Source organism: Natator depressus, chromosome 1 (assembly GCF_965152275.1).
Source record: "Natator depressus isolate rNatDep1 chromosome 1, rNatDep2.hap1, whole genome shotgun sequence".
NCBI classification, from domain to species: domain Eukaryota; kingdom Metazoa; phylum Chordata; order Testudines; family Cheloniidae; genus Natator; species Natator depressus.
Genome location: NC_134234.1, coordinates 152,950,490 through 152,972,711, shown reverse-complemented (window position 1 = coordinate 152,972,711; position 22,222 = coordinate 152,950,490). Strand labels below are relative to the sequence as shown.

Below are 22,222 nucleotides of genomic sequence, written 5' to 3'. Positions count from 1 at the left end.
ATAAAACATAACACTTGACAGAGTGTATTTTAGAACTTGGTAAATGTGATGCAGATTTGCTGGGCATTGCAAAACTATAGTAAATCAATTCAAAAGAAAGCCTATTCCTTCTACTGTTTTACATGCTAGTCACTTTAGCTTTACAAACAATGGTACCCGTTCTGCCCTACTTGCACTTGTACTTGGCACTTAAATGTAATTTACATTTTAAAATCCCCCTATAGTATAAGTCACACAGTGCCCTTCAACCATGTGCTCAATTCCCATGATGTGAATAAAATAATTATATATGAAAACAAAATTACCATGAGGACATCAAGTTTACAAAGGAAAACAGATCAGAATTAAGTTGCATTGGAAGAGCTATCTGGGAAAGCTAGAGCTACCTCAGTGGTATGTTTTTCACATTCATAAGCTCTTAAAAAGAAGTTGAAATAATGGTAAACCAAAAATTCAGTATATATCACTAGGACGTTCTCCTTATCCAAAATTGTATTTGGCTTTCGCAGTTCAAGTGCAATTGCTTGTGTTGTATCCCTCCCAAGGATCCGAGTGCTGGTGTCTGGGTTGTGGAAACCATGAGAAGAGGCAAACTTCTGTCACATTTTCATGAAAAAAGGAAGGTGTTTGGCAGCCATTAAAAGGAGTGTCATGGAATGTGCACAGTGTAATTGTTGCTGTGGGCACTGATATAGATGGTCCTTTTCAGGAATGAGAGAGGGAGTATGGGAGATGAAACTTGAAGATGAAAACTAATATTTAAAAACAAAATAGCAAAGTACAGCTAATAATTTACAATTCTGTTCCTCCAGGGATACTTGGTGGGAAGTTCCTGGAAAGAAGTCGTATTAAGAAGCCTGGGCAGGAGCTCTTTAAGAGTGAGATATCTGAGTACTTCAAAGCTCAGGATCTGTTTGTTGGAGCCAAAGTTTGTTTCAATGGTCACAACTTTCATTTGGTGGATGCTGATGAGTATGCATTCAACTATATGGAGAAGCATGCAGATGAGGTGAATTGGGCTTTTGCTACTTTATTTTGCCTTTCAGCACTATGCATTGAGTATCATATCTATATAATTTTCTCAGAACCAAGATTACCATGTTTCTTCACACTACAATGTGTACTGAACTATCATTATTTAATTATTTATCTTAACAATTTGATCATTTCGTTCCCCTCCGCAACGCCCCCCCCCCCATGTGTATACAATCTCTGATCATTTGCTTTGTCACAAATATCACACATTCCCTTCACAGCTGGGGATTCAAGCTCTCAGTTGCATTGAGTTTCATGATCTGCTGACACTGGCATTGTTTTCAGAAAGGAAAGCAATAATTAGCAGAAGGAGGGGAAAAAGTGATGATACATACTTTTCCTGTGCCAGTTAATTTATATCTGGTCCTGGTAACAGAGTCAATGTTAACCAAAGCCACAAGGTATCTCATAGTTGTTCTGGCTGCATCTTCCAACAGCAGTGGTCACATGAGGCACTAGCAGAAATAGTAACTTGGAGGAGAAGATAAAAACAAGCTGCTAAAAAGAATGGCAGGGTATTATGGGTGGACTACTGGGCTGGGTATGTTGTGGAGAAGCATACACTTACAGAGATTCTGATGAAATAACTATAATTATAGGTGTACATATTTGGGAAGTCTTTTCTCTGAAGTGTTGAAAACATTATTCTGAAATTATTTTAAAATGTATTTGAAGAATATGTGACGTCAGGAACTCCTGAGTTCTAACCTCTGCTCTGCAATACTCACCTTGAGCAACTCCCTGAGGGCCAGGTGGTGCCCTGAGGCACAGTTCTATACAAAGCATAAATTGCATTGCTTGTGGTGGAGCACCAGAAAGAAATGTGTCTCCGCTTGGCCACACTGGCAACATGGAAGCGCTGCCACGGCTAGAGCTAGAGCTCTCTCACAGCGCTACCATCTCCACGAGGGGCATAGATACCAGCTCTGGGAGCGCGGCTCCGAGCACTGGTGCACCGTCTACACTGGCATGTTACAGCGCTGAAACTTTCAGTGCTCAGGGGGGTGTTTTTTCACACCTTTGAGGGAGAAACTTGTAGTGCTGTAAAGTGCCAGTGTAGACAAGCCCTCAGACTCAGTGTGTCTGAGTCATAATTTCTCCAAAGCTGCCCTTTCCCACAGTGGCAGGTGGGGAGGGGCAAAGAATACACGGAATCAGTCCTTAATAAGAAAGGAGATTGCCCTCCAGCCTTGTGTCCTGCCATCTTGTGGGGGTGGGGGAAGGGGGGAGCACTGTCACTCTAGTCAGATCTTTACCTATTCCCTGCCCACCTGCTCACTGAAAGGTAAGGCAGGCAAGAAGCAGCCATTCAAGGACTCTGCTGTGCCGAAGTCCCAGATCCCAGGGGCGGGTAGGCCTAACACTGTTTCATGTGGGAGGGTGGAAATCCTTATTCCACTACCTAGTCGTGGTAGAGTAGACACAATCTAGCCCTTAATGCCTTTGGGCCCCATGCACTACTCATTTGAGTGAGACAAACAGGTTTTCAGCCTCTGTTTCTTTGTAAAATAAGGATACTAACATTGTCTACCTCACTCGGTGAAGTAAGGATTATTTGTTATAGAGTGCTTGTTGATATAAAGTGTTTTAACTGTTATGTATTAATAAAAAAATAAAGCTATATATATACCTCTTATTCCCTGCAATTTGTTTGTACTCCTAGTATCATAACCAAACTTGCTCCAAAATATACAGTGCACCATTAAACTACAAATGTTCTTTGGAGCTGCTGTTTGCATTTGATTAATCCCTAAGCAAATAAATGAGATCCTAGTTTTTCAGACTAAGTGAATGCATATATCAGCATTACAATCTGCAGAATGTGAACAAGAAACATTGAGAAAACAGCCCTTTAAAAATGAGTTTTGAAAACTATTATTCGTGCAGATAAGACTTTAAAACAGATGGTGAGAATAAGCTTTACTGTTGTACTGATGCCTAGGTGATTTATACATGGTATTTGAATACTGAATATTAGGATTAAGTATGCTTGTTCGTCACAGTGGTCCAGGGAGAGTACTTCATGCACCTCTTCAGGTGGAGTCATGTACTTCACTTACCTGAGCAAATGTAAGGAACTCCAATAAAAGTTGGAGATAAACAGATAAAAAATAAATACATTCTAGAGGAAGAGAGTTTTAAGATTATTCTTAATCCTTTTATTTTTAAATTCAATATTTCTTTAAACTTTAGTTCTCTGTTTCCTTCCTTTGCCTTGATCACTTTCCTCATCAGTATCTGTTTTTAGAGTTTTAGAGTTGGTCAAAAAAGTTCCGACTGACCATTTCTCCATTACAAAATTCCATTGTGCCAAAACAGAAGCTTTCTGCAGAAATTTGTTGATTTTTGTTGCAATTTTGTTTAGATTTTTTTAAAGGCATTTTGATAAAGTTCCATTTCTATATTTTTGAAACAGAGCATTTTGATTTTCATTTTGAAATTGTTTATTTTTATATTATAAAAAATAAAAAAATCTGAAAAGTTATAATCAAAGGAAACATTTTGATTGATCCAAAATGAATTATTTTCAAAAATGTCATTTTGTGGCAAATTGTGAAATTGTTTGGTTTTGTTTCGATTTGGAATGAAAACAAAGTTAGACACTGAGGAATTTCCCACAAATTAGAAATTCCAGTTCCCACACAGCTCTACATTTTTTAGCCAAGTTGAAGAGACTAGATGAAAGCACGTTAAGGAGCTGGTAATGTGTGTCAACAAGGTACACACGGACAGATAGCCAGCCTGCCACGCACTCGTGCGCGGTAGAGTCACACTCCAGCTTGCTGTAAAGTAAGTATTCATGTAGACAAGCCCTAAGTCACAAAGTGTGCAGGTCCTGTCTAGCAAGTAGGTTAATTCAAACAGGTGATTATTAATTACACTAAGGCCCCTTTGCGCTGCTCAGGCAATGTTACTAGGGTCTTAAGGTACACCTACTTTTAGGGCCCTTAACACAACCAGAGTGATGTGAAGAGGACTAAGAGACGCTGGACCTGACTCTCGGTTATGCTAAGTGTAGCTGGGAGTTGGGCCCAACATCTCTTATGGTTAGATCCTTAATTGCCAGTCTTATCTAATTTCAATATTTGCTACTCAAAATAACATCATGTATTGAATGGGAGAAAACAGTTTTCAGCTTGTTTCATTATACTGTATGTTCTGCAGCAGAGCATGTCTGACTTTCGAGAACTTGATTCAGCATTTGTTAAATGACTGTTTATTCCAAAAAATAAAAATCAAAGTTTTATTCTTGTTGACTACACACTTTTAAGAGTAGCAAGCAAATTATGTACAGGGTTTTAACATAGCAAAGCTGAATGCTGGATTTGAAGCTTAAGTGCTCAAGTCTAATTGGAATGGCCTAATCGGGAAGAATGACGCTTGTTGAAATAAATGTTCATCTTACGTTCTGGGAAAAATTGGTTCCTAATAGTACAATCTGTGCTGAACTTAGTGTGAATGACAAGTTTATATGACTGAGCATATACATTGGAACTGCAGTGAACTGTTCACCAAAGCGAAGGACACAAAGATTTATTTTAAATTGATCATCTGTATTAAATGAGGATTAAGTGGGATGCAGCAGTGGACAGTGAGGGCAAAGGTACTGTTTAAACTTGTGCTTTAAAATGTACCTCTACGTGCTTTGATGTTGCATTGAAGCAAGACTGGGCAGCGTTTCAGTCACTGAAATTTAAGCTTTCTGAAGGTGTAACAGATAAGTACATTTAGTGAGATTTTAACATTTTCAGTAAAAAGCAAATTTTCTCAGCAGTTGGCTTTGTCTCAGACTCACCTAGAAAATGCCATGATATGTACTGCACGTTTGAGGGGAGACAATGAAGATGATAATGCTTAACAATTACACAGTGCCGTACATCTCCATAACACTGTGCATACATTAACTAAGTAATGCCTTTCTGCGTGTAATATATATTTTCTGTCCTCCCCCCTCCATTAAGTTCCCAATGGCCAATATCAGCCTCATCCTGAACAAACTGAAGGCTATAGGAGAACCTAGTTCCAGAGAGATCAAGCAGATTTTTGCAGCCACTGACCCTGAACACACCAAGGTGATGGAATATAACCCTTTCAGGTAAGAACGAGGGATTCTCAGTTTTAACGTTTACTGAGGATGATTTTTGAGAAATGCACAGAGCATTGCTGTTTCTTGAAGCTCTTTGCACAATTGTGTATTAAGTGTTAAGTGATAGATGACTTGTATTTGATTTCCACTAGTTTTAGGACTTTGTGTGAAATGCAATACAATGAAAGGTTTTTCAGGTGAAATTTAAAGAAAAGGAAGTGATTCTGGCTTAGACGGAGAGAATTTTTTGAATAGCTTGGACAGCACAAATGAATGTGGCTGTTCCCTGTGGAGTTAGCCATGTGGCCACAGGAGAATAAGATCAGGACTGCATAGGCAGGGGAGTAGGTGAATGTACGGGCAGACAGGTAGGGTCAGCCAAGTCAGCTGGAAGTTCTGAAAATCAGGAAGACAACTTTGAGTTGAATTCAGAGATGGATAGGAAACAATAAGAGAGAATGGGGTTAATTCAGTCCTGATTCTTTGAGCAAGATGATAGCCTGGTCACTGAATCCAGGCCCCTTGAAGTATAGGAAACAAACTGGGAAGATCTTAAAAGAGCGGAATGTAGTAGTTCACTCAGGCAGCGATTAAAGCGTGCATAAGTATTTGAGCAGAAGCTGGATAAATGGAAGTCTGGATTCTGGCAATGATCCATAGGTGGTAATGAACAAATTTATAGGCAAGTTATATATGGAAAGGGAAATTAAATTCAGGATGAAGGCTGGCTTCAAGATTTCTGGCTTTGGGGGTAAAGAAGGGGTCTGAGCTAAAGAGAGTGGTAGTAAAGTCAAAGCTGTGGGACAGGGAAGATTGTTTTACTTAGGACGTCAGTTTCTGAAACTTTGAGTAGTAGTATATGATGATATAATCAGGAGCTTCGGAGGTAAGTTGGGTGGGTAAATGGGAAATAAAGAGATGTACCGTGGGATGTCATCCATAGGGAAATGTTAGCTCAGATAGAAACTACTGATGAAATATATTAGAAGATATATAGGTGAGAAGAAAAGGGCCAAAGACAGGTCTTTGTAACACTTCATAGTAGAAGTATCAACGAAAGAAAGAAAACCCATCTTCAGTAATGAAAAATGGGTATCTAGAGAGGTAAGAGTCATACCAGGAGAAGTCAGTACCACTGGCACCTTCTTTTTGCTCGAGGTACTCAGGGATCAGTGTTAGAAGTTTTATTGAGATCAAATAGGTGTCAGTGCATGATCAAAGTCAAGATATTAGACCATTAAATGCATTGAGATGGTTAGTCTTACTACTACAGTAAGAAAGGGCAAAAAACCTAGTTGATGATGTATATGTTGAAAAACCGTACTATTTGAGTAAGCAGTTTATTGCATATGCCCAGTAATCTGTTTAAAAACCAAATGACTTGATCATTAAATATTTGCTTTGGTCCCAATTCTGCACTAATTATCTGAAATATTTTGTTGTTCTCTGCCATGCATTGGTAATGTGTCAAAGTCTCTAGCACTTGTATTACCAAATTGGAGGGGCAGACTTTAGAAGGACTGACTGCACTTACGTCTAGTGGGAAAAGGTTTTTATTTTGGGAGGTGTAGCTTTTGTTACATTGAAGCTTACTGTGTAGTCTTTGAAGCCCGAATTCTGTGCCGCTGTGAACCGCCTGAGTGCTAAGCTGTTTGGGCAGGGCAGTGTGAGAGGGGCATGGAATGAGATGCATTCTCTCCCCAAGGCTGTGGAGCCACTCTGTGGTCCTTCTTTAATCTGCGAGGCTTCAATATCCTCCTCCACAAATGTGAGAGGAGAGGAGGACTTACAAAGCAGTGGATCTTCTAGCCTCATCTCTTACATGGATCACCACAGGCCTACCTCTTCATACCTCCTGTGTGCTGAGGTGAGGCTCCTGTGGGGATGAGCTGTACCTCATAAGGTGTGCTCATCACCTGCAACTGCTGGCCTTCTGAACCCCCTTGTGGAGTGGAATCCCACCAATTCTGACCGGGGAGTATCCACAGATTTGAACTCTCTTAACCAGACGTCTTGTTCCATTTTGCAATATATGCATTACTATAGAACTGCCTGGAAATATATCCACCATTCGGAGGGAAAATATTTTTATTCCAAAGCAAACAGAAAACCTCTCTGCTTCTATAAAAAGTCAATTTTTTTGAGGGAACATATGTTTTTTATTTTATTTTTCTCTCATATGTTACTATTGCTTTTAATCTTTCACAGCATTTCACAATTAGAGGCCTTTACAAAATGCATATTTTTAGTACATGCACACACCTGCATGACAGTCTGAAGCTGTAAGGGACACTTAAGTTTATGCTCCAGTACTACAGTCTTCCTGGCTTGTCTTAGAATGAGACAAGAATTTTACTGTGCTCCGAAGTTTACAGTTCAAATATACTCCTGTCTGCCTAGTTAATGAGTCAAAATAGCTTTCTCCATAATGCACAGATCCTCTCTTGTGTACTTTTCCTCAAGCTACACTGAGAAGATACACCCTTAGATGTGATGCAGTGAAGCAGAATTCTAATTATAGCATTTATTTATTGTGTTTACAAACCCCAAATCATACAGCATAGAAAACAGGAAATAAATAAATGGAATATACAGAAAGTATCTGCAGAGGTATTGGTCATGCTATTGAGAAGCTTTGTTAAAGAGAGCAAAGAGCAGTCTGGAAAATTAAACACCCTGTCTTAGTCCTGTCCTGACCTCTGGTTTTCAGAAGGTGATATGCAGGGCCATTCACTGTGAGAGACAAAGCAGAATCACATGGGTTTAATGAAGATGCTGCTCTTTCATCCATCTTGTGAAACAGTTTTCTTGAGCAGTTAATTATAATTTCTTCTCCGATCCTCCTAATCTCAATCTGCTTCATTCTTATAGAATAAAAAAATTAAAAGAAAAGAAAACTAAGTTACAGGGAAAATTCATGAGACAAAGTGGCTGAGGTAACATCTTTTATTGGACCAACTTCTGTTTGGTGGGAGAGACAAGCTTTCGAGCCACACACAGCTCTGTGTGGCTTGAAAGCTTGTTCCTCTCACCAATAGAAGCTGATCTAATAAAAGATCCTACTTCACCTACCTTGTCTCTCTAATTTCCTGGGACCCACACAACTACAACTATACTGTACAGGGAAGATTCAGGTTACTTGACATTGTTTTCTGGCAGGAGAAGTCAATAAAATTCTGAGTTGGAATTTTGGGTCTTCAGCACTGTTCAGATTATAGTAACCCTAGAAAGTCCCTTAAATTCCAAAAGAGAAAATAATGTCATCTGGGGAAATCTTTGGTGCTTTGATTGTCATTGTCTGAGTTGAGAAAACATATGGAAGGACTTATTTAGATCCTAATCCTGCAAAGATTTAAGTGTGGATGTAAAGTTGTGCATGTGAATAGACTCACTGAAGTCAAAGTGACTACTCATATGTGTAAGGTTATGCGTATGCTTAAATCATTGAAGGATCCGAGTCTTAGTCGTAAGCCGTTTGGGGTGGGGATAGTCCTCTACGATGGTAGTATAGTGGTCAGCACAAAGGGCTTCAATTTTGATTGGGGCCTCTGAGCATTACCCGTAAAACACATAATAACAAGGGAGGGACCAAGCTTTGGTATAGTGTTGTATTTCATGGTAGGCATTCAATTCAAATGCAAATGCTCAGTTTGCCTGTGTCTGGAAATAAGATTTATCTGGAGCTCTGTATACCTTGTCCTCTCCTGATATTCATCTCCAGTCATCGTAAATAAAGGGTCTTTCTGTGTTACTTAGTACAAGTCCAGCTCACAGTGAACCAGCTGAATCAAAGCAGAGAGTACATTGTGTTCAGTATCCTTCAGTGGATAGCTCTGAGAATTTAGACTTCATAGGCCCTGGATTGACACCTTTATTTGGGCAGGGCTCCCCAAAAAGCAAATCATTTAAATGAAACAAATAAAACAATCGTTAAATTTGTGGTAGAGTTGTGTGTGTGTGTGTGTGTGTGTGTGTGTGAGGGGGGCAGTATGTATTTGTGTTATGAATTAATTGTTGACTATTAAGGGCTACATTATCAGAGAACTGTGCAAGGTTTAGCCATGCACCATGCTCCTGACATCTCTCTGCCCAGCTCCTTGTTTTTTTATCCATCTGCCAATCAGAGCTTCTGGAGTGGGGCCAGCTTTCACAGCACTTCCTCTGTGCTGGGCAGTGGAACTTCACACCTCTCCCCCATTTGCGTGCCTAGCTCTGTCACTCTGTCCTTTTGGCACTATCCTCGCCTGTTTCCCTATTTTCTGTATTTTCTGTGTACGTGACATAAGTGCAGTTGCGTTGCTAGCTCGTAGTCTACAAATATCTGATCAAGTAGGGTGGAAGATGAAATAAGATCATGTACAGTAGTTGGACATAGACAATCACACAATAAATACTGTCTTCAGTATGACTCCAATAGGACATTGCTGTGGAAAGGTACTTCAAAGATTACAAAGATTTGTATAGGACCAGCATTGTGCGAGGTATTTTACAGATCGGTAGGAAGAAATGGTCTCTTCCCTAAAGAGTTACAATTTAGGTAATTTCTAAAACAGTTTCTTGAGTAGTGTTGAGTTCACGTTAAACTATATGGACTTAATATCAGCACCACAAGTTGAGCATAGTTCATCACCTAATTTCACAGAACTCTTAATTACATTAAATACTCTGCTTTAAATTGACTGTTTTGCTTATTTTTGTCTATTTAATTTATTTGTTTCTTGCTAACAGAAATTTGATGGTGAATATCGCTGGTGAAAAATTGTCAGAACATGAAATTATGACTATTGGACGTTATTACAGCGTGCAAAATGAGTTTGAAATGGACATCAACTTCCTTCTTGCAGTGGCTCAAGAACAGCTAAAGAAAAATAGCTTTGAGTATTTCGGACAACTGTCTGCTACCTTTGTATACAATGACCGTGAAAAGTAAGGTTTCTGTATTTAATGCAAGCTAATAATTGACTCCTTTTTTTTTAAAGTTGGTTCACAATTTGATAAAACTCTATTTGGAGACCCAGGTTCTGTCTCTCTCTTGCCTAGCATATCATATGAATACATTCAAAGGATTTGGTTTCTGGTAGGAGCCATGTGAGGATGAATGAGAACTAGACTGCTTCTCTGTCCTCTTTTTTTCCTTTCTGATTTGCTGATGGAGTCTCCATCATTTCAAATGTATTGAGTAGCCTGTGAAATAGTTATGTTCCTGGTCCTGTCACCATAGAAAAACTTTTTTTTTTTAAAATCTTGGAGGAAAAATAGACATTTATCAAAAATAAAAAACCTGGGATTTTTAGTCATTTCAAAATAATCACTTACATAAATTGTTTGTCCTTCGGGTTTTGTGGATCATAGATTTAGAATTAGAAATCTGTAAACGTATACCTTCCACTTGTAGTATACATGTGTCTTAAATATTTTAGGGGAAGAGGGCTGTGTGTGTAAAGTGTTGATGTTTTTCCTATTATGCAAAAGTGAAGTTTTGTGAAATGTGATTTTCATTTTTACCCTTAGATTTTCAACAAGTTTTATATTATTTCCTTATTCACAAAAACATGCATTCAAAATATACATTTTGCTTCCATATTGTTAAACCTGTGAAGACAGACAACATGAAGGACATTTTTTCATTTCATTTTATATTTGTGCAGATGTGGGTTGCTGCCCCATGAGAAATGCAGGACTATTTGCAAGTCCTTCAGATTGCCAGTGGCTGATGATCTTCTGCGAGCTTTACTGACCATGTAAGTCATAGCCAGATAAAGTGCTGTGTGTGAGTACAAGTCACTTGCACTGTAATGTAATGTATGTTTAATGGCAGGTGAGTATTTAACGTAAATTGTAGAAATATTTCCTAAGAATTTCAGCAGTTCACAGAATTGTGTATGTGCTATTGTGCTGATTCTTTCCATGCATTTCTTTGAGTCTTCATATTGGTAAACATTTGCAATTAACAAGGAAGAGAATTGCAGCATTTTCGTCATTTTTGGTTGGCAGAAAAAATCACCTAGGCTACGTATGAATACTATGATTGAATAAGCTTACAAGAATTAACCACTAATGTTTATTGTCTGGGATAAATGGGTGGAGAATTCCCATTTTTACATTCACTTTCTCCGTGTATTGGTTTGAGGAAAAAACATAGTATCTCAAGAAGGTACACTATATATGATCTGAGAAAGATGCCATGATGAATAACGTGGAAAAGTTCATGAATCAAATAGATGGTATCACTATAGATACAACAGTCCTTCTTTGTTACTCCTATATTACTCTTGGTGTTGTTCTTACCTGAAATATATATTTTAAGTTTTTAGAAAAGGGAGAGAAATTATTGGCAAAAGCAGAATTTACATAATAGTTTCAGTATTTTTTCTTGGAGTGTTAATTTGGTTGTACATATATTCTTTGAAGTAGAATTCTTGATCAGCTACACTGATCAGAACAAGAACAGAAAAGCACAAATGTTCAGTGCCCTTGTGTCAAGACTCTAGAGGGCAGAGTTCACAATAAAAACAGGTTTACCAGTTGGTGATCTGAACACTCATCACAGATTGCTAGGCCTCCACAGAATCATAGAAATGTTGGGCTGGAAGGGACCTTGAGAAGTTATCAAGTCCAGCCCCCATCTTTGAAGCAGGGCTAAGCCAACTGGCCAACAGTCTAGTCTGAGTTTCAGAATATGGTCTTTGGTCTCTTTTTTTCCCCTACTAGAAATCATTAAGAAAATTATTTTGAGAATATGGAGACCTCTTAACATCATGTCAAAAGCAGAAGGAGGTCTTATTTCTTGTCAGGAATAGATGCTTTCATGCATGCAAGCTTCTAGCTTTTAGCGGAAGTTCAATATATGCTTCAGGGATTTACCATTGAATGACAGGATTCTGTTCAAACAGGAAGGTGAGGGAAAGTTTGACCACCTTTAAATCCTTAATGCCCAAATCTAGCCCTCTACACTTCACCAAGCTCACAGGACACTGCTTGGGGGAGAAATCTTTTAAAGTCACTCTTTACCTGCAAGTCTGCCTTAAGAAACCTAAGGCACCATTGTTTTTAAGCCCAGTTTGTCTATGCACCAAAAGCATTCAGAGGAGTTCCCTGTGGTAGCCAGATGGATGACTTCTACAAATTGCTGGCCATTCATCACTTCTGACGGTTGGGTCACAAGCATTAGTCAAAAGACGTATAAAATTCATTTTTTTAGAACTCCCACAAAGCTGTCAAGCAGAAAAAGTGCATCGGGACAATTGGCATTTAGAGTTAGAATTCTCATAGTCTCAAAGACTGTGATTGAATAGATGCAACTAGAGGAGGAACGAAGTGGAGTTTTCCTTTATTTACTAACTAACACCGAAGAACAACTGGCAGACCTGATACATCATAGGCTTCAAAAATAAATGTGTCTTGTTTGGCATGAGGGAAAGCTTTTGAAAGTTGACAGCCTCTCTTATAAGGGAGGGCTGAATGGAGTCAGCTTCAAAACCAAAAATCCACCAAACCCCTTTCATTTAAAATTATTATTAAAATAATATACAATCTTAGAGGACAAGGAGGATGCTTAATATCTATTGCAAGATCATTTCGTTCCAAAAGTTGCTTTATACGATAAAGGACTGCGAGTAATTTGAGTGATAAGATAAAGATTCGTTGCATTGAAAGATCTCAGTGTGTACAGCAAGTCCTTACATTACAGATAAGAGGAAAGTATTTAAATTCTTAAACAAAGGCTTGTGTAGTTGATACCACTTAAGTAAGGATGTGTATTTAATAGTGACTTGTGTTTATTTGGGTTTGTGGTCAGGAAAATGTTTCCTGTAACGGATTTAATTGGAATTAATTTCCATTTTAGTGGGAGGCCTCAAATTCTACCTTGCAGGTAATAGGAGTGTTTGAAGGATATTTAGTATCTTGTCCCTCCATCCCCCCATTTATCATGAAGGTTGAACAGCCATGAAACATCTAACATAGTAGCATTGCTGCTGATAAGCCAGTTTCACTTCTGGAAAGTCCACTGTTTAATCTAAAGCAGTGCCGCTTATCACTGATGTCCTTTCACCTGTTTTTATGGATGAGGAAAAATTTGATTTTTATTTCCCTGGGTATTTCTAATGAACATTTCTGAATTTATTAAATGTATTAAGGAGGAAAATAAGGCAAATCCCACAAACACAGGCAACTTTAGCTACTGCATTAGCTGGGGGTATATATCCTACAGCTTGCAGTTTTTTTCTAAATAACTTATTGTTAACTTTTAATTTTCTATTTAAAAAGTAATACCCATAAATATCTATTATTTAACATTTGTATATAATGCCGCAGGTGTCGGTGGCTCTTATCAAACAGAGTAAGGATTTAGGCCACATTGAAGTAAATAGGAGTTTTGCTATTGGCTTCAATGAGCCCAAGATTTCACCCATGAGTTCTGTTCCAAGGAGCATCCCAATCTAAGCAAGTGAAGAGAGAATCCTGGCCAATAATGTCAAGTTACAGTGCATTGAAAGTACTAAGGCAATTCTTAGTGTCTCATTGGTATAAATATATTTTTTAAAATTACAGAGCAGGTGCAGATTTTTTACCATGATGTATTAAGATATGCAGAGGCTTCCTATTTGTTTCTACCAGTAAAATGCAACATTTATTATAGCATTTCTTTAAGTTTATGCAAACATACAAGGAACAATGAGCTTGTTTAATACACAAGCACAATTAAAATGCTTGAAAAATAAAATTTTGTATTTTGAAATAGTTGGTATTTTCTTTTGATCCTATTTTTATTTATTCACTGTGCACCTAACAGTGCACTAATAGGCAATTAAAAAGGGCTTACAAACTAAATAGGGACATGGCGAATGAGGAAAGATAAAATGGAGGAAAGGAAGCAGGGAGAGGGAATGTACGACAAAGGTTTCAAATATAAGATCATGAGTTAGTTCGTCTGTATTGCACGCATCTTGTGGCTTTAAAAAAAATGATAAATTTTATGCTAAATAATCGCTGTGGAGGACACATCTGGGTGGTTTCTCTCAGCCCTGCTGCTGTGAGGTGGTTGTGGTGGGCTTCTAGGGCAGATGGAGGCTTGGCAGCTGTGACTCACGAAAGCCTGTGGGGGCAGCTGCCAAGCTGGGGAGGGCTGGAGCGGGTGTGCCTCTGGAACCTAATATCCCAAGTGGTTGCTCCTTGTGCCAGGAGGCCCACACACCGTAACTCCAAAATTTACTGTAATCCCTATATGGGATGCAGTGATGAACATTCAGTAGAAGAGTGCATACATCAAAGACTAACTTTATGCAAACTAGATGCATTTTGAGTAGAGCTGTGAAAATGCAGCACCTTCAGGTTGCCGCTGTTTGCTGGCTGTTTTTTAGTTCCATTGTATAACCCCCAAGTTTCCACATGTGTATGAGCCAACACACAACGAAACCATTACGGTTTGCTTCAATTTTAATTTGAACAATGCAAAACTGTTAATTTGTTTTTACATGGTACCACCCCGAGGGTCACACACTCCTCTGAGCACCCCACCTCCCCTGGCTTAACAGAAAGAGGGAGAAGACATTCAGGCATCTTTGATCCTCAGAAGGGCCAGAGCAATGAGATTTGGGCCAGAATAATTCTGTCCCTAGAACTTCCCTCCCACAACAGGCCAGGACCTCTCTGTTTTTTTTGTTATCTCTTGGTGCGTGAGCCCTGGTGATTTTTACCCAGGAACCTATCCTCAAAACTCTGTACATTTTGGGGGTGCTATGCTCCCTCCAGGAGGGTAGGCATAATTCCCCATCCACACCAAAAAAGATCTTGAGGCAGACAGCAGGACTCAAAAGGCTCCCCTGGTCATCCTGCCATACTCTCTCTCCAGCCCAATGTGTTTGGCACCTTAGACACACCTGTCTCTACTGTGGCCTTAAGGAACTTGCAGGTACCAATATTTAGAACTTAACTTTTTACAAACATTTTTTTGGTTTTTCTGTTCCCTATGACAGACAGGTAGTGTGGTATACATTTGTTAGGTACATGCTAATCAGTATATTTACCACAGGTTAGCCACCAACATTACTCAGCTCATACTGACCAGTTGTACAAACCAGCTTGTGTTAGTCCTTTAATCTTTCCCTGTAACCAACTTAAACACTTATTCATACCCAGAATATACAGAAGCTATCAAACAAACTGAAGTAGCAGCACAGCCATACTCAACAAATATTCCGTTAAGTCAAAGTGACATAGCCCTTTCTATGGCTATCAGATTAACATTTTAATAAAGTGTTTTTCAAAACAAAGGAACTTAAGCTCTGTAAATATTGCTATCTAGAAAAAGAACACTTGGGTTGCAACTTTCCTGGCTGGAAGAAAAACATTTGTAAAAAGGTTGAGTCATTCAGCACTACATTCTTATAAATTGATAAAGCAGGCTTCTACACGTTGGGGTATTCCCAGGTGAACACATTCTGCAGAGGCCACAAACAAGAGCTATCTGTCTTCTGCCAAAGAAAGAAGAAAATTGTTCTCCAAGTGTTGTGGGGAGGAATGATTCTTAAACCATATTCTAACCTCAAATGCTTTGATGATGATCTAGAGCTAAACTAAAGGGGGACAAGGTGTCACATGATCTTAGTTGTCTCCTTTTGGAAGAGGCAAATCTAACTTCCTTTATTACTGAAAAGCATTATAGTATCTACTCATATTAACTCTGATCATTCAAATGTAGGGCTCTCTTTCCAGTCCATCTAGTACCTTTGACTCCAAACTCATAACTCAGAAATAGGGCATCTCCTTATTCAAATTCACTTGTGTAAGCAGGTGCAGTCCATGCGAGTCAAGGGCTTTGTAGCCACCTACTATATACCAGTATGAATTTGGAATATTTTCAAGCCACTTTTACACAGCTGCCTAAATATGGATTTAGGAGCTAATTTTCATCACCCAGGCTTGAAAATTTTCACTCTAGTTAAGGGTACTAGTTCAGAGACGGCATTCCTAGCTGATCAGGGTGCTTTCACAGTCAGATCAAAGGACTTTGGCCCCAATCCAATGCTTGTGGAAGTCAGTGGGAGTCATTGGATTGCACCTATACAGTCTTAGATGAAAGTGGTCCAGTATAGGTTTAAGTAATTAAATTCTTTCACTTTTCCTGTATATAAAAAAACTGCTCGGTTAACCTGTAGAACTCTGAGTCTGTGCTGTGGATTATATCTTGACTTTCCACAAACCAGCAAAAGGCCAACCTATACTGAGAACATACAACTTCAAAGGGTCTAATTAATGAAGTTTTAGGATGTCAACATAATGTAGTACTCTAACTTCTTCTTCAGAGGGTTGAAAGCAATACTACAGGTTGGTAATAAAAACAAATCACATGTCATAAGGCTTATGAAATTCAATGTGTGTGAACCATAGATCATATTAAAATAATATGTGCAATCAAAGGTTAATGCCAGTCAACTTTTATGGCACATACTTCCTACTTTTTGATTAAGAAGCAAGCATTTGTCCTGCTATACTCAGCACTGGTGATCGCAAAATGGGTGCCCAGGGCATTTTGGATGGGTGCTTATTTTTATGAAAGGATTATAAATCAAAGTAGCAAAATAAACCAGATCAGCTGTATTTTCGTGTGTCTATAGCACCAGCAGGTTCTCTTCTAGACATAAAGACAGGATTTTACAGGGTGCCTCCAAGAACATTTTCACTCCTTATCCCAAAACTATAAGGCTGCCACTGATCATAACATTCATTTATTGAAGAAAAATTGGTTAATAGTAATGTTTAAAAAATTGAAATGAGTTGAACTCTCATACACTTTAAAGACAATGAAAAGTCTTATGTGACAGACAATAATGAAGAGTAAAGTTTTATATGAAGTGTAATATATAGAACAATAGAGAGACATATTCTGCAGAGTCTTCTCCTTAGCCAGTTGTCCATTTTCTATATTTTTGAAATTAATTATCAAATATGCAATTTGTTGTGTGATGTAAAATATGACAAAGTATATTAAAATAGGTAACAATTGAATCAAAATATATATAAATATTCTGCTTTTAGGTTTGAAGATGGCAAGGAACAAGTAGATTATAAGAAGTTTGTCAATGGGCTGAATTGGAGAGAGAATCCAGTTCCGACTTTCCAGACAATAAAGGTTCCTATAAAGGTAAAGTTAAGACGTTTAAAACAAAAAAGCAGTGCACAAAACTTGAAAGCTCCTTTCATGCTGCCGCTGCTGTCATTAACTCAAAACATATTAACACCATTGATTTATCCAACAAAGAATATCTGGGACTCGATCTTTATGGATCTTGTCTGGGTTTTTTGAGCAGTTTGTTTCTGTGGTGAGGTATTGGGCGAAGCAGAGAACCAGTGTAAAGCAGGGGAACTCTGTAACTCTTTTGTGCACAGTGGATGCCACATCTCTAATGGATTTCTAGGGAAATATAGGAAGGAAAATGGCTGTGCTCTCCTGTGAACAAGGGCATGACTATCAGGTGCTCACACTTTCTATTACACAAACCTTATGTTCAGAAGTCACAATTATCAGGAAAGTCTACAAATTCCACTGACTCTGCAAAATGTAACGACAATTTCCTGTAACTCGGTGGAAACTTGCACAGAATACACCACTTCCTTGGTAGGTAGTGGGAGTAGCATGGAGAAATCAACTAATATGTCTCTCTCAGCCTAGTACTTAGAGTAAGTAAAAATGTCATTTCAGCAAACGGCAAAGATTAATCTGACCTGGCTGTCTTGTGCTGGTGTGAGAATAGAATGGTTTAAAATAGAATTGTGCATAAGCCAGTCAAATTGACTTTTTTTAAAAATGTCATAGCAAAGAAATCCAAAGCGTCTTAGCGCACATATAACATCGCTTTTCTGACCCAGCCCTTGACTGCTGATATTGAATGTGTTTCATTTAGTCTCCTCTGCTTCTGCTGGTTTAGAAGCATAGGGTTCACCACATTTTAAATTCAGCAGCTGCATATTTTCACCAGTGATATACAAGTGCTGTGTTTTCATCCTGACAACATACTGGCTTCACTACTTGCTCACGCTTCTGGAGCCTATAAAACTGTCTATAGGGGCTAGTGAGGGCACAATGCTGCTGAGTTGCTAAGATTTCCTGGGTGTCATTTTCTTGGATTCCTTAATTCAGAAAAAATTTCTTGTATGCCTCTAAGCAAGATCCTGTACATATTTTTACAGCATCCACATTATACTGGATATGTTTTCAGATTTTAAAAGTGTGTGCTCCAGGTTTTGATGAGGGCACTTTTCAAACAGGGAGTTCAGAATTCTACTCAAAGATATTACTCAATGATTATGCTGTGATAGCATCCAGTGATGCTCGTCAGGATTAGGGCACTGTTGTACTAGGTGCTGTGCAAACAGAGGTAGATGCAGTTTCTGACCCAAAGCACTTACAAAACTATGAGGATGGGCACCATGTGAGGGGTGGATGTGTGTGTGAAAGAGGCAGAAAAATATACAAATATGTTGGCTCGTTATTTATTTCATATTTTTCTCCTAGCTGTATTGGCTGCCTGCCCAACTGCCTCAGACTAGTCATTGAGCACTGACGGATTTCTTGTAGGTGGTGTGCCTGAAGTGAATCTTGAAGAGGGGGTGGAGGACCTGAGTGGTAGTGAGGAGAGGCAGTGTGCTGTTTGTAGTCGTAATAAGCCAGTCAGTGGCTGTGATCACAGCTTGCCGCTTTGCCTCACTGTTATCAGATGACAGTGTTTTGTAGGCATCATGGCAGAGGTGATTTGAGGGAGGATTGGTTTTATGGATTTTGACAGGGAATTTCTTCAGTGTCCATGGGACAGCAAGGGAGAAAAGACAAAGGCACTTGTGAACCAAGAAGTCAGTTAGGATTGGCATCTTAAGTGGAACAAAGGCTGTGATCAATATAATAAAATATCAGGGATAATTTGGGCAGGGTTATAGTGCAAAGGGCAGGAAAAGACATTTGTGTTTGCAGTGGAGCCAGTGGAGGGGCTTACAGAAAGTGAGCTGACAGAGCTACAGGCTAGGAAGACCATCTTAGTGGCAGCAGAGTGAACGGACTTAAGGGGAGCAAGGTTGCAGACAAGACCAAAAAGATGGAAGTTGTTGGTTATATTCTTATTTTATTATTTGCATTACCGTAGTGCCTTGGAGCCTCAGTCCTGGACCAGGACTCCATTGTGCTAGGCACTTTGCAAATACAGAACAAAAAAAACCTGCCCCAAGCCACAGAGGTGTATTCAGTTATCCACTAGATAGGAGAATCACTTCTGCATTCATTGTTTAAAAAAAAAAAAAAAAAAGGCTGGAAATTACATAACATACAGATTTCAGAGTAACAGCCGTGTTAGTCTGTATCCACAAAAAGAAAAGGAGTACTTGTGGCGCCTTAGAGACTAACGAATTTATTTGAGCATAAGCTTTCGTGAGCTACAGCTCACCTCATCGGATGCATTCAGTGGAAAATACAGTGGGGAGATTTTATATACACAGAGAACATGAAACAATGGGTGTTGCCATACCCACTGTAACGAGAGTGATCAGTTAAGGTGAGCTATTACCAGCAGGAGAGGAAAAAAAACCTTTTGTAGTGATAATCAAGATGAGCCATTTCCAGCAGTTGACAAGAACCTGTGAGGAACAATAGGGGGGAATCACTCGATTATCACTACAAAAGGTTTTTTTTTTCTCCTGCTGGTAATAGCTCACCTTACCCGATCACTCTCATTAAAGTGTGTATGGTAACACCCATTGTTTCATGTTCTCTGTGTATATAAAATCTTCCTACTGTATTTTCCACTGCATGCATCCGATGAAGTGGGTTTTAGTCCACAGACGCTTATGCTCAAATAAATTTGTTAGTGTCTAAGGTGCCACAAGTACTCCTGTTTTTATAACATACTGAGATATCCTGCACTATAGTAAATGAACAAACAAGTTAGTAAATTATGTCCAAATTGGCTGTGGTGGCATTATTTATCCAATTTATTATTTTGTTGGTTAGCTGTAATATATAATAATGAATTTATTTTAGATGAGTACATTTTAATGAAAAGATGAGTAAGAAAAGAAGAAAGAGAAGATACCAAAGGGAATGTAAATCCTTTTATTGATTCTTTGACTTTCTCAGCTGAATCTTTATCCGAGCTGTGGTTTAATATGCACGACAGTAATTTTGTCTAGGTGTAAGATGATTATATTTGACAAACTAAAATTTCAGTTTGTATTCTTACTCAGTGATGTAGTCCTGAAGTTTTGATCTTCTAACTTACATTTCTTCTTTGTTTTGTCTACTCGTTTGAAAGCTGACATTTCCTACAAAATGTCTTGTTCTCTTAGCTGACCTCCATGTCTTTGAAGTATAGTTGTGTGACTGAACAAAACAGTACACACTAGTCTTTGATTTTTAAAAAAAATTGTGCAGAAGTGGAGGTGATGGGATATTTTTAATAAAACCTTCAGTAGCATTGATCAAAATCAACACCACATTTGATCAACATCAACACCAATGCTTTCCACATTTGTTTTTTTCACAGGTGATTTGCATGTAGAAATGAAATAACTTGCTTAACATTATTTTGTGACATTTCTAGTTATTTCTGTTTTCAAAACGGAGTTCTAAGTTTGTCCTCTTGTTTATCACTTTCAGTATGAAGATGACTGGAGTGGGCAGCCACCATCCCTTCCAGTGAAAAGGATCAAATATTTACCCCTAATAGAGGATGTTTTTGGCACTGAAGAATAATCTGGTCTATGCAGGTCACTTCTTTTGAATTACTGTTGCAACTTCACCAAGCGTGTCTGGACAGATACTGTAAACTTTCCTTAAAAAATAAAAGAATCACAGATATAGATTTTACTGAATTTAAATTTCTTACTCCAATGTAGAAATATAGTTCATGTATTTTTGTAATTCTTTCAAAATACAAAGTACTGTACTGTAAGTACATGAGCACAATTAAAAATATCCTTTAAACTGATCTTCATGTTTGCTTATATGTAGAATGCACAAATATTCAGAAATCTTACAGTGAGAATCAAATGTAGCAAAGCGTGACTGACCCTAAACCATTCTCATCTGCAAATAAACGAAAATTATCACTGACAACATTAAGTCAGACTATATCAGCACAATAATTTAATATTCTCTTCAATTTTTTTTCATGCTGCTTAGTTTTATATTGATGTATCCCTGCTGAATCTTAAGTGTTGTTTATGTCAAAGCCAGTTAGTTTATGGAGGGGTTCTAGCACAGCATAACATTTCCTGGTATCAGAGATAATTACAGCCTACCAATATAGAAGTAAATATCTTGCAGAGTAACACAGAAACTCTGAGCTCTTGATTTTTGCTTTACGTACATCCTAAATCGATAGACGTCAAAACTTATTTGGGGAATCTGTGTGAAATGAATTGGTGGTTTTAGTCCAGTCTTAGTGAACAGGTGTCCTCAGTGTAAAACTGCACTTTCCCAACTGAAACAAATTGATACCCTGCTTATCGTTCAAGATTGTGATGATTAAGTGGCGTTCCTGTCAGTACTTTGTACGTATATAGCACTGTACGAGTTCAAAGCCATGTTTAGACAGGAATTCCTTCATTATCACTCCACCCCTGTGAACTGGTAAGTATTATTCCAGTTTAAGAAGGGTGGGGAAGCTGGGTCAGAGGTGTGGAGGGACTTGCCCAAGGCAATAGTGAGTCAGTAGAAGAACTGGGATTAGAACTTAAAAGATCCTGACTCTCAGCTCTGCACTAGTATTTTCTGGTTACTTTTGTGAAATTATTAAATTCTTTGATTGAGGATGACAGGTTTTTATCTCAAATTGCAATTCAAGGAGAAGGACAAGTGCTTAATTTAGAAAGACAAATACTTAGCTTATTTTATGATTCTGTATTACAAACAAGTTTAATAGATTATTTAAATCAGATTTGTTTTGTGGTCATACATTTTAAACACAGATTAGACTCCATAATGTCATAGATTCCAAGGCCAAAAGGGGCCATTGTGATCATCCAGTCCAACGTCCTACAGGCCACAGAGCTTCCCAGAATTAATTCCTGTTTGAACTAAAGCATATATTACAGAAAAAACATTCCATTTTG

At 38.4% G+C, this 22,222-nt stretch overlaps 1 protein-coding gene across 1 annotated transcript in view; it reads left to right on the top strand.

Annotated features, from left to right (window-relative positions):
- Positions 1-21,096, top strand: part of EFHC2 (EF-hand domain containing 2) — an 86,844-nt gene extending 65,748 nt beyond the window's left edge. The window contains exons 10-15 of the mRNA XM_074969207.1: positions 813-1,009; positions 4,998-5,131; positions 9,851-10,048; positions 10,771-10,863; positions 17,162-17,267; positions 20,766-21,096. Of these exons, the coding sequence (XP_074825308.1) occupies positions 813-1,009; positions 4,998-5,131; positions 9,851-10,048; positions 10,771-10,863; positions 17,162-17,267; positions 20,766-20,861 (824 nt within the window). The 3' untranslated portion in view covers positions 20,862-21,096. The remainder of the gene's footprint in view (positions 1-812; positions 1,010-4,997; positions 5,132-9,850; positions 10,049-10,770; positions 10,864-17,161; positions 17,268-20,765) is intronic.
- Positions 21,097-22,222: the final 1,126 nt, after the last annotated feature.